The sequence below is a fragment of the Leptonychotes weddellii genome, chromosome 2, assembly GCF_054177405.1.
Source record: "Leptonychotes weddellii isolate Sample4059 chromosome 2, ASM5417740v2, whole genome shotgun sequence".
In the NCBI taxonomy this organism is placed as follows: Eukaryota; Metazoa; Chordata; class Mammalia; order Carnivora; family Phocidae; genus Leptonychotes; species Leptonychotes weddellii.
Genome location: NC_138370.1, coordinates 133,256,617 through 133,270,600, shown reverse-complemented (window position 1 = coordinate 133,270,600; position 13,984 = coordinate 133,256,617). Strand labels below are relative to the sequence as shown.

General features: G+C 34.2%; 1 protein-coding gene across 1 annotated transcript in view; it reads left to right on the top strand.

Annotated features, from left to right (window-relative positions):
- The window catches only part of ADGRL3 (adhesion G protein-coupled receptor L3), a 777,343-nt gene extending 768,895 nt beyond the window's left edge, over positions 1–8,448 (top strand). Inside the window, exon 22 of the mRNA XM_081813155.1 lies at positions 306–8,448. Within this exon, the coding sequence (XP_081669281.1) occupies positions 306–1,105 (800 nt within the window). The 3' untranslated portion in view covers positions 1,106–8,448. The remainder of the gene's footprint in view (positions 1–305) is intronic.
- The last annotated feature ends 5,536 nt before the right edge of the window (positions 8,449–13,984 follow it).

Genomic DNA, 13,984 nt, shown 5'->3' with positions numbered 1-13,984 from the left:
GATAATATCAGGCAATGCTTGTGTGGAAATTGCAAATTCATAGGTTTTTAAAAATTACTATTTTAAAGATTTATTTTAGATGCTTTTCCATTTATAGGGTTTCTATCAATTGCCCAAGTGTATATATAGTTACGTACATATAGACTTACTAGTACTTTTCATTTATTTCCAAACATTTGATACTTAATTAAACATGCTAGCAATTTATACATCCTTCATGGTCGGATGTTTTTGCTTTTGTGTTTGTGTGTGTGTTCTGTGGCCAACTGGATGTAAGTGTCATAGTGTTCTGTAATCTTTTTCAGAGGGGCTTCTGAACAATGCCAGGGATACAAGTGTCATGGATACTCTACCACTGAATGGTAACCATGGCAATAGTTACAGCATTGCCAGTGGTGAATACCTGAGCAACTGTGTGCAAATCATAGACCGTGGCTATAACCACAACGAGACCGCCCTAGAGAAAAAGATTCTGAAGGAACTCACTTCCAACTATATCCCGTCTTACCTGAACAACCACGAGCGCTCCAGTGAACAGAACAGGAATCTGATGAACAAGCTGGTGAAGAACCTCGGCAGTGGGAGTGAAGATGATGCCATTGTCCTGGATGACGCCACCTCCTTTAACCATGAGGAGAGTTTGGGTCTGGAACTCATCCATGAGGAATCTGATGCTCCTTTGCTTCCCCCGAGAGTCTACTCCGCGGAGAACCACCAGCCACACCATTACACCAGAAGGCGGCTCCCCCAAGACCACAGTGAGAGCTTTTTCCCTTTGCTCACCAACGAGCACACAGAGGATCTCCAGTCACCCCATAGGGACTCTCTGTACACCAGCATGCCAGCCCTGGCTGGTGTGCCTGCCACAGAGAGCGTTACCACCAGCACCCAGACCGAACCCCCACCGGCCAAATGTGGTGATGCCGAAGATGTTTACTACAAAAGCATGCCAAACCTAGGCTCCAGAAACCACGTCCATCAGCTGCACACCTACTACCAGCTAGGACGTGGCAGCAGTGATGGATTTATAGTTCCTCCAAACAAAGATGGGACCCCTCCAGAGGGCAGTTCAAAAGGACCAGCTCATTTGGTCACTAGTCTATAGAAGATGACACAGAGATTTAAGCCAACAGAACTAACAGCTGGTTGACTGTTCTGAGTTGATATAAGCAGGGGTAATAATGTGTGTACTCCTAAATCTTTATGCTGTTCTTGAGAGACAAACACAAACTTCCAGACTTTTTTTTTTTTTTTTTTTTAAACTGGGATTTTTAGGTCAGCCCAGGGGAGAAAGATAACTGCTGAAATTCCCCTGTGCCCTCTCCTTTCCTGTCTTTCCCCCTCAGATGGAGACTTCATTATGTTAATGAACGAGATATGAAGAAAATGGCGCTCATTGTGGCCTTGTAGAATTCTGTTGTGTTTGTTCTAACATCTCTGATGCTCTGTTACTATAATAACAAGGACCTGATTTTTAAAAGGCCAGAATGGTTGTTCGGAATTAGTAACAGTGCTGCATCTAGATTGGAGTGCTGCACAAACAAACATAAAAACAAAGCAAAACTGCATCACATAGTGGTTTTTAGTCACTCACAACCTGAATTCACCGCAGCAGGAATAGCTGTGGAATACAAGATAAAACAACAAAATAATGAAATGGAGGGGAATTCTAGAATTACATGCTAAATGCATATTTTATGATTTGCTGTATTAACTGATGATAAAACTAATGGCAGAAAAAATTGAACAATTTCTATGTAATGTACAGATACTAGCATTGCACATATAGTCAGCTTTCTGTTCCTCCAGAATTTGAGTCCTGTTAATGTAGTGGAAAAAAAGAGATATTTTCTTTTTCTTTCGTGCTGGTCTTGCAAGTTTGTCTACCAGTAAGAGAGCAAAGTTTCCTTCCTTTCTTCTTTCTTTTCTTTCTTCCTTCATTTTCTTTTCCTTTTTTTCTCTCTTTTCCTTTTTTTCTTTCTTTCTTTCTTTCCTTCTTTTTTTCTTTCTTCCTTTCTTTTTTTATCGCTTTTTTTCTTTAAAATTTCACCTGGCAAAAAATAAATAAATAAATAAATAAAACTATCACTTTATAAGAATCATTTTCTAGTAATACAAATTATTTTTTACAAAAAAAATAAAATAAATAAAATTAGACTTTCTTCCCTCACTATATATCTTTATTCAGTCAGAGTATTTCCAAGAGCATTTTTGCAAATTAGAGCAGGACGAACTTTTATGTTTACAGTGCACATCTGTTGTAATGCAAAGCATATTTGGCAAGCAGTTCATCACCAAGACAGTAGCTATGATTCTAGAAGTCAAGAGGTGTCAATAGAACTAGTGGGGCTTCTGCATGTAAAAAAAAAACAAACGGTATCCCATAGGCGTTAAAGTGCTGAATGCTCAGTCTGATCCCCAAGTGGGCACCTGCACTACCAATTTTTAAAGGAAATTCACTCCCTTGTAGTAAGAATTGAAAGGTCAAGTTATTTTGAAGTGATTTTTTTTCAAAAAACTCTTCTGTTTATTAACAGGAAAATTTATTTATTTGACAGGATTTTAAGTAATGTAGGAATACAAGAGGTAAATTAGCAGCACATATAATTTTTTTTTTAAATTTATGATCCATTTTGTATGGTCTCAAAGTTGGATGACCTCATTACTAATATTTGTTGTAAAAGTGAAACTTGTTTGCCAAACAATAAACAACTGATTGAGATTTAGAAGATATTGTTTTGATGTATGTACTATATGATTAATTACTCTTTTCATTTTTCTCGTCTTTCCTTCTGTTTTCATTATATATACTTTGCTAATCTTCTATGGCCCAAATGAGCCATGCAAAAGAAATCAAATCTGCCTAGATGGATAACCTAAGCACAAAATTACACCATTTTTGCAGACAAAGTAAACCAGAGAAATGGGATGGGCATGTTTATGTTGGATGAAATAAGATATATAACTTACTTTTAAGCAGGTTAATATGTTACTATGTGCTTATTTTATAAACCAGCTGGAGTCACTATGCCTACTATAAAAACCAGCTTCAATCAGAGATTTAAGTATGGAATTGGAGGAGGGGGTGGGTCATGTCTTTTCCTTCCTTGTAAGTCCCATTTCGATGTTAAATTTAAAGTCACTCAATTGGCTAAAAAAATGCCAGAATAATGGCAAAGTGAATATCCATTTTATAAAGATAATATATTTTTATGCTAATTTTTCTTGTCCCATATATGGAAAAAAATCCTTTCAAAGAAATTTTCTACATCTCCAGTTACTGAAGAACCCTTATCAGCAGTGTCTAAGCATGGAGTCCCTTCTAGAGCAAAGCCAGAATGAATTTGCCAAATTAGAATTTCTCCTGTAGTATGTGATATTTTGGTGATTTCTTTTTTTCTTTTCCCCCCCAAATCTAAACACCACCCATCTATAAATTAATTTCTTAAGATGAGAAGGAGTAGTTTACAGAATAGCCAGTAATCTATATATAGTTTAAAAATATACGACAAAAAAAAATTCTGTGCTGGACCAGAGTACATCATAACCTTAATATCACCTTAGAATATCTTATTTATCATTCCTTTTTGCTCACTTAACTGAAGTATTTTTTAAGTCTCCAGATTTTTTTTAAGTTGCAGGAGAACCTCAAGCTTTAATGGTAATTAGGTTTTCTCATACCACCCTATGGCAATATTAACACCTGACAGGTGGTTATCCTATCTGTTGCATAGAATACAGTTGGTAATGAAAGAACTCTTTTTTGACAAGTTTAAGGTAACTTCAGAAACACAGATGTTGGTCTGTGGATTATGAGCACTTATGCTTGTTTTACCAATTCAACAGAAATCCATATGAAAGCAGCTCTGTCAGTAAGAAGCCAGTTTCACAGAATGGGGAAACTACCTCAACTCAGCTTGCTGATGCTGCCAATTCTGATTTTCAGATATCGCTACCTCCCCACACGTTATCTTTTATGTTTCATTACGTGGAAATTTGAAACAGGTAGCCTCCCAGCTTTACATAGACCAAGTTGAAGAAAATCACTTGAATACATAAATTGGCGCAGAAGGCCATTTTGTACTGTCAGTTACTACCAAGCTCTTGCAGCAAGATGAAAGGATGAGATTTTTGAATTTGAATACATCGTAATTGATGTGCTTTCAGAAAGACTTAAGATCCCAAAGACTTTTACAGAAAGAGATTGTTCCCCCAAGTTTTATGTGACTATAATAAAACAAAACAGTAGATAAAGAAATTAATTATGTATACATTTCAATAGAAATTTGTGTATATCTACCATGTATTCATTTAGTCCATTTTACACTAGCAAGGGTTGAATTCTTGAACTTGACTTTTTTCCCCATGTCTTCCCTTGTGTAGCTATTGATAAATTAATAATTTTAAATTTTTTTCTTGTTTTTTTACCACCTTAGGTTGACTATGTTTTAATACCCTGTGCCATACATGACCTACTTATCTGCATATTTCTGATATGTTTATCTGATTTTCTATAAAGTAAATTTTCACCAAACATACTGTACATACATAAGCACATTATTTGGATAGCCGCAAGTAAAAGTTACGCCAATGAAACAAACCAATTATTATTTCCTAGTAAAATAATATTTTCATAATGTTTTACTCTTGAACTTTTTTTTCGTTTTGAGGTCTATTTCCCATGCTACTTTATCAGGACACTAGCTAACAGACCTCATGTTTAGCTGAATCACAGACTGTTGGATTGTTGCACAGCCCATGTTCCTAATTGATAATATTTATGGAGAAATCTAAATTTTGTGAAGGAGAAATAGATTTGATTTCCTTTAAGTTTTTTGAGTATCCCTCTGGTTCCACACTACTAAAGTTAAAAATACTATAGTTGAATAATAAATTGCTATGCTAAAATAATCATAATGACAAAAAAGAATTTGCATGAGAACAATTATGTTGAAATGAAAATAATCAGGAAACTGTATTAATCAAATGCAGATAATGGAAATATGTCAAACAAATTGTCAAACAAATTCACAAAGACTCTAAATTAAAAGTGTAGTTTATGACCTATATTTTTTAAATCCCCATTAACCTAAAAATGTCAACATATTGATAAAAGATCTTTAAAATTTAGTGTTTTTTTGTTTTTTAATATTAACTTAGTTGGTATGATGAAATGTTTCATGGTAATGCAGATAAACATATAAGACAATTAGTAATATTTATAGACTTAATTTTAGGCAATATCTTCAGCTTTTTCCCCTCACACATGTTCAAATCGATTGACTGGTTTGTTTACTTTAAAAAATGACATTAAAGACTTTAAAGATTGACTTTCTGCATTATAGAGACCAAAAGGGAGAGGAAAAATAGTTTCTGGGTTGTCTAAAGATCAACTCCAAACTAATCAATAATCATCTCCTATTAGTGAAAGAATAATTTGTTTTTAGAAATTGTTCATTAGTACTGTACCAAGGTGCTACTGCTTGAGATGTTTTTGGAAAAAACAAAACAAAACACTATAGAACTACTGTGTCAATTCAGATTTAGAGAGAGAGATAAACAAAACAAATTAGAAACGCTAATTTGATTTTGAGCAATTCTAAAAATATTGACAAGAATGTCTTTTCTTCTCTAACAAAAGTATGTGAGATAAAAGAACAATATGTACGATCTTCCTAGTATATTGTAGTACCAAGGTATTAAGATTTAATTAGTTCATGTTTAGTAATTCATGATTATAACTCACCACATAAATAATTACTATGCATTTCTAAAAATACTTTAATTATATCTTATGTTAGATTTCTGCACATTAATAAATTAGGAACATGGAAGCATAAGAATGAAGCAGCAACATTACAAAATAGCTTATGGGAGTTTTTTTGTGCAAATGAATTCTACATGGAAAGCTTCTTTGAGATCATAAAATAGATTTGATGAATCCCAACCATAAATTCAGTTTTGTAATCAGCAAATACATCCTTTTTAAGCCATTTGAAAAATATTGATAAATATCTAAATTTTCATTTCTAATTAAAAAGTGTTGGTAGCTGCTTCTTTCCTGCTTAGGCCCTCAGAGGAATCACTCCTGATTGCTAATTAACCTGATTACTTCTACTTCCCCTTTGCTTTAAAAGTGAAATCAATCTTTAACTTTCACCTATACACACACTTACATACTTTGATTCCTTTTATTTACAGCTTGCAGGGGAAATAACTGATTTTTTTCAATGAAACAGGTAGTTATTATGGTTTTGCATATTTTCATTTTCAATAAAGTTATTGCTATACCCTCTTTCAAAAAAATTAAAAGCCAACACGTCTTTAACATCCAGGACCTTTAAATTATTGAAATATCTTCATTTCAACTATGTTTTGATGTTTCTTTCTCTCAGTAGTATGTCACACAAAATTTTTCTAATTTAAGTCCCATTAGAGTATTTCACAGGTAAATGCAAACTATGATTTTTAAGAAGGCATGTGAAAAGAGAACTTTGATTTATATGAAGAAGTCAAGGAAAACTATACAAGGAAAAAAAGGCTCTATTGGGAAAACCAGGTCTTTTCAATCACAGTATGAACAGAAAAAGGGCAGAACCAAGTTGGCAGACTTACGGTGAGGTAGCAGGACCTAAATTAGAGTTACCAAAAAAAAAAAAAAAAATTCCAGGAAAAAATAATGAAATCGTTCAGAGTGGTAAAAATCTTAGTGTACCAAATGCTATTGATGTATTAAAGCAAAAATTGAAGTATACCATATTATAATTTTATCCTGCTGATTCCACAGGAAACTCTAAACACTTTTCACACCCTTTATATATTCCTTGTCTAGCCACACCTTGTCTCAAGGAAACATGAATATTTTATAGATATTTCTTAAGTATAAGTATTTTTGCCTCAATTCACTTTCACTCTCTAATCTGCTTACTCTATTGTATGCCAACACAGTTAAAGCTACTGGTAGCTTTGTACCTTTTAGAGCTTTATTATGAATCTTTCTAATAAACATTACATTAATATTAAATTGGAATTATGTACATTGTGCAAGATAATTCATAACCAAGCAATATTCATATTACAGGATAATTTATTGTATCTATGAATATTACATTGAGACTGAACAAATAATTACACAGCTGAAAATATTACTCTCAAGTCCTCTCTCTCTTCAATTATTATAGTCAATTCGTAAAATTCTGCAGACAGTTGTATGACATGTTATCAAAGTACTCCATAATCCAAATGTGTCTAAAAGTATTCCCAATGCTTCTTTCATTCTAGAATGCTAAAGGAAAGAGCTTGAAAGAAGAGGAAAGGAAAGCTGACTTCTAAGGATCTAATTTAGATTAACATTGCCATTCAGAACGAGTAATTTTGAAATGAGAATGTTCCACTCTGTGATCTAAGGTTATTAAAGATTTACAGTTAGTCCAATATTGGAGGATTTTAAATTTTAAAGAATTAAGTTTTTCTCAACGGCCCAAGACTGCAGAATTTCACACTACATTGGCAAGGAAATGTGTTTATGTTCCCTACCTAATGTAGCTTTTTAAAGGTTAAAAATTCCCTGATTCTTCTGAAGGTAAAACTGGTAAAATGATCCTAGCTTCAAAAGGAAATGGCTTGGTTGACTTCGAAAAATGTTCGGCAAAACTCACAAATGTCATCAACTCTTTAACAGTCCGTAGAAGTCTTTGGGGATGGAACTCAGGATACAGTGACTAGAACATAGTGTCTTCTTAGGCTGACCACTGCCTAGTCTTCTAGAGCATTTTTAATGCCTTGAATTTCAAGCTGTCACAATGTCTTATGTTTTGAATAACATCATGAATCAAGAAAGATGAGGAAAAAAAACACCTAAAGTTGGTTTCCATGCCTCATTTCAGTATAAAGATTTCCTTTACCATCCTTAGTAATAAAAGATGATATGTCTTGAAATAGCTGTAGACAATCAGAATGTGTTCATTTATAAACAAGTCTTCTTTGTATATTCCCACACTAATCTTTGCCTATGAACTACAAAATAATAACAGAGTCAGCTTGATTTCCTTTCATTTGGCTTCTGTGAATGCATTGGAAGTAGAAGGATAATCTGGGAAGTTTCTCCATACTGTTTTCCCACTTGCCAAGCATTAAATCTAATTCAAGATATATCTTTTCTAAAAATGATAGTTTATCTTTTAAAATAACTAATTAAGTTATTTCTCATTGATAGGAAAAATTTCTCTTTCTAGGAACAAGAATATGGCTATCGCAGGCTCTGGTCTCTTACCATTCTCATATATTTACACGTGGAATTAATCTTATCATATACACCTTCCAGATTTCTATCGGATTTTTTTCCCTTGTACAACCTTTCCAACCTTTTTTTTTTTCTTAAATGCTCTGTACAATCACATGTAAAATCATGAGCTACAAACCTCAATAAAAAATATCAGTAAACAATAAGTGATGTAGTCACTTTTATTATATGGGAGTGCCAAAACTGGTTTTGGGACAGTTTTTCGAACTACAGGGTAATTGAAACATAGACTCCTAGTAGATTTCCTTGCTATCCCCATGCCCTCCCCCCACCCTTTCTTCACACATTAAAAGTAAAATGAGAGGGCTTTTTATTTTTTTAATGTCTTCAGCGAACTGCTGCCATCCAAGGTAACCATAAGGTGATTTGCTCTTTCCAGAAGGATAGGAAGTTAAAATAAGAACTTACCATTTGCCCTTAAAGTTTGCCAATACTGAGATATAATCAAATGTCACCTAATCTTATTTCTCCCCATCTCGAACTGAGGGACGGTCAGCCACTGATGAACTTCTGGTGCGAAGGAGACGATGGACTTCTGTGCTGGGACATGCCTTTCTTTTGAATAAAGGGCGCAATCAATATTAGTATATGGTGTGGGTCACAAAGATAGACATTATAGAATCACCATTTTGTAGCGTCAGGGACTCCGATTATTTCGTTTACTAACTCTTAACATCAGAAAAATGAACACAAATATCAGCTGGAAAAATCCAATTCAGATACTTCTCCCTTATACTATTGAAAACACATTTTCATAAGAATTATTTGCAAAGGACATCAAGAGGAATCATCAGGTTCTGAGTGCCCAGGATGTGCCTGGCACTTTGACTGGCCTCGTTTAATCTTTCTAATAATATGGTGAAGTGGATTTTTTCATGCTCATTTCACAGAGGAAATTTAAATTCAGATTTTACAGTCATAGAGCTAGTGAATTTTGAACAAAAATCTCATAGTCTAAAGTCCGTTTTTATTTTTAACAATGTTATATTGCATCTACTAAATAGCTGGTTAAAAAAAATTAACCCACCCCTTTTCATTTAAATAAGGAGCAGGGGGGGTAACAGACAGCCAAGGGAATGTTGGAAAAATATGGAGCCCACTTTTAAGACGCTAAAAGTATTTAAACTCCATTTAACTAGGAGTTAGTTGAGAGAGAGATTGAGGTTTCACCGATTCTGTATCTTTGAATGAATTACTTTTCTAAGAATACGTTCCTCATCTCTAAAGTAAATACAATATTTATTTTGTATGTGATATAAATGTATAAAAGTATACTTTATATATATATAAATGTGTAATATATATACATATATAATGCACTTGGCACCCATGAAACACTTATTTAGAAAATTCTGAAACAGATTCCGAGTTGGTGCTAAATAGACTGCATGTGTGTGTGTCTTGTTTGTATTATCACTCCTCCACTTCCTCCCCAATATACATAATGGATAGAGAAGAGTAGTATACTTGTAATTCAAATTCTAGTTAAAGTTCCACTCTGATCTATAGGACTATTTCATCCCATTATCAAAGCAGCGTAATAACTGCAAGTTTCTTGGTCTTTGTGTATGCAATTTCTCAATATTTAATCTTTACACAACAGTTTTACCAACTGAACGTCTAGCGATTAAATACAGCATTTTATAATCTGCATTCCACAGGTCTCATTTGATGGAAAAAACAGTTCTAAGTTTAATTATATCTGGGAGATGCCAGATTTAACAGTCACAGAGATTTTTTTTTTTTTTTTTTTTACTGTAGAATTTCAGAGAACACACTGCAAAACTCTACTGCATTGTTTCTTAAAATTATCTGGCCCTAGGGCTCCTGGGTGGCTTAGTTGGTTGAGTGGCTGACTTTCGTTTTGGCTCGGGTCATGATCTCCAGGTCGTGGAATAGAGCCCTGTGTCGGGCTCCTCAGCAAGGAGTCTGATCCTCTCTCCCTCTCCCCCCACCCCCGCTTGTGTGCACATGAGCTCTCTCTTTCTCTCTCTCTAAAATAAATAGATAAATCTTTTTAAAAAATTATCTGGTCCTGAAATCCTCAAGGAACCTAAGGAGCAATACATTGAGCACTATTAACCCATGGAACTCAGTCTGTGAAACACTACCCAAAATATTTTTCTTACAACTGAGTTTTGGGTTTTTTCCTGAGTATTTTATGTCAATGAAATGTTGGAAATGTGTGACTCCTCCAATGTTAATTTATAACTTTATAACTCATGATAAAGTAATATGATAGTAACAGTATTTCCATTAAATGTCTGGTCCCAATCTGTAGGTGGAGGAAGAACAATTAATGAAATGAATCCTGCCTTAAAAATTCTGCCCTAGGGCGCCTGGGTGGCTCAGTCGTTAAGCGTCTGCCTTCGGCTCAGGTCATGATCCCAGGGTCCTGGGATAGAGTCCCACATCGGGCTCCCTGCTCAGTGGGGAGCCTGCTTCTCCCTCTCCCACTCCCCCTGCTTGTGTTCCCTCTCTCGCTGCCTCTCTCCCTCTGTTGAAAAATAAATAAAATCTTTAAAAAAAAAAAAAAATTCTGCCCTAACCATTGAATCCCTTCATTTTGGTATAGCTTCCTATGTTCTAATATCAACTGTCCATTTGGCTACAGCAACTGGAGACAAAGAATCCATTCTCAACAACTGTGTTTCTCATTTATAAAGTGCATATGAGTAACATGAGACTCTTGTTAAGATGCAAATTTTGATTTGTGTTAGTCCGGGAGTAGGTCTGGGGTCTCAGTTTTAAACAAGCTCACACCTGTCTTCATGGCCACTCCACCCAGTACCAAACCTTTTATACTGTCTGTTTCTTCCTCAGAAACACATTATGCCTTACTTAGGTTTTTTTGCACCTAGGTGGTTATTTTGGGACACTAGGAAGTATATCATAGGAAAGGATTAACAGAGTTTCTCTTTGTCTCAGGACAATCCAGAAAGTCCTTGATTTTACAAAAAAAATAAATCTATTAATATTTTGGAAAATATATATGGAGTGGATTCCCAAGGTTGGTAATGGATACAGTAGAACTGAAGCTGAAGCATGACTGTTCTACTCCATCATTTTAGATCTAAAACGACATGGGAAAGGGGGAGACCGTGTGTTTCTGTGTTGGTGTCTATATGTAATTGCATGTATATGTAAAAAACATATATATATGTAGTAATTGCATATATGAAATATCTTAGCAAAGTGGAGTTTTCCTCATTAACATTTATATACAACACACTAGAAATATTTATTAGAGAAATTTAAACTAATGTTTTGAGATGTAAAAGATCTAATTGTTGCAGTTAGAGATTCTTGCCAGTCTTCTATTTGTATGTAAAGTGGGATATAATCACATAGGTAGATATGACAAAAAGTGAAAAATTAAAGAATGCCCAGAAAGTTACATTATTTTGAATTTTATAGATAAATCCATTTCTAAAAATAAGTTATAGTTATTTGTTTCATTGCAATACTAAAAAGTTTATTAACAGTGAAGAATCTTGTCTCAGTATAATATCTAATGAGATGAAAGCTCACTTTTTTCTACTTACTTAGGGTGCTTAATCCGGGATTTATTCCCAGTCACAGCATCGGGAAATATTAACTTCTGATCCAAAAGTATCAAGAATGTTAACAGGCTCAGAAGATTTTTTGTATAAATTGAAATAAAGGATCTTTTCTATATTGGTGATTGTGTGTTAAGTGTGTTAAGGTCAAAACACACCATGATATTAAACACAAATGCCCACATACTTTTATTAGATAATCCTTACAATGAACATGATCATTCAGATAATCACAATTCTCTAAAAACAAGACTTATGTCTGAATCTCCAAAATAATTCTTTTTATATTTCCAAATGGTAAAATCATCTCACTAAACCTCACTATTACTTTTATTTTGATATTCATGCTTTGCTTCTATAAGATATGAGAATAAATATTCTATATTTAATACATATACTGTTAATCCTACCAGTTAAGTCATAGTCTAGAAATTAACAGTTATTTTTAAATATGGGGGGAAGAAAGGTAAAGTGAATTAAAATACAAGCCCTTTGTCGTGCACTTGATACGTCTTAAAGCTAATAATTTCTCACATTCTTAGAAAGTTTCTAGCACAGTGGTAATTGCCACCATTTCATTGTAACTGATGAAAATAGAATAACATTGATTCTGTTAATTCTGAAAAACACACTAAGAAGAGACAGAAACTGAAAAAAGAATATGAACCTTCCTTTTAAGCTCTTGTTTAAAATTTTTATTTTTAAGTATTACATGCTATTTTTCTATAATCTAAAATTTTTAATGTAATTGTTTTACAATTATAACCTAGATACACAGTTTATGTAGTGTATAAATTACTTAAAAGTTTAAAAATAATAAATAATGTTTGGCTTTAAAAATTCAAAGTGGAGTAATAGCTAAGATTGAGGAGTCAAAACTAATTCAAATCCCTGTGTAAAACACACTAACTCAGTGTTAAATTTTAGTCACTTATTTTATTTTTTAAAGATTGTATTTATTTGACAGAGCGAGCAAGCAAGCGCATGCGCACGCCCACAAGCAGGGGTAATGGCCGAGGGAGAAGGAGAAGCAAATCCCCCTTGCTGAGCAGGGCGCCCAGTCCAGCTCGATCCTGGTACCCTGTGATCATGACCTGAGCTGAAGGCAGACGCTCAACTGACTGAGCCACCCAGGTGCCCCAATCATTTATTTTATCTTTTTATTATTTTTTAAAGATTTTATTTATTTATTTAACAGAGAGAGACACAGCGAGAGAGGGAACACAAGCAGGGGGAGTGGGAGAGGTAGAAGCAGGCTTCCCACCCACCGAGCAGGGAGCCCGATGCGGGGCTTGATCCCAGGACCCTGGGACCAAGACCTGAGCCAAAGGCAGATGCTTAACGACTGAGCCACCCAGGCGTCCCCCCAAGTCATTTATTTAAAAAAGAGACTATTAACTTATTTTGCTGTTTCTATGTGTTACTATGAGAGTCAGTAAAATAGTTCAGCGTTTCCCAGGCTTGGCTTCAATTAGAATCACCTAGAGCATATTTAAAAAAAAAAAAGCCCATGCCTCACTCCAGACCAGTTAAATCAGAATCTCTGGGGGTGGGGTGGGGCCTGGTCTAAGTTAATTATAAAAGCCCACAGGTGATTTAATGTGCAGTTTGAGCAAAGAATTGCAGAGTTAACTGTTTAAAAAATATTGGATAAGTATTTGCATTAATCATGTTTAAATATTAAACAACTTGTTTTTAAGCAGATGATGTATGGGAGAGACCAAAATAGAAAACTTCTTTTCCTCAGATGAGTCTAGTTAATCACCTAATTATGGTTTTCCTTCCAATTTATAAAGATGGATAATATATTCAAATAAAATTCAATTAAATTATTAACCATATTTTTCATTATTTAACTCATGGAAAAAAATTCTTATTCAAAATATGTGGGTTCCTCTCACCAGTCTCAGAGTCTATAAATATTATCATAGTAGAAAAAAGTCAGTTATTAATTTTACATCAGGCAAAATTCACAGACATGTATTAGGAATTGTTTACAGGGAACAAAAGCTTTTTCAAGTTTTCTCTGGGCATTTGACTATCATCAGACCATATATCTATGTGGTTTTGGGCACAGTGTAACAGCTATCTGAAAGTCCACTTCTTGTTAAAGTGAATTGCC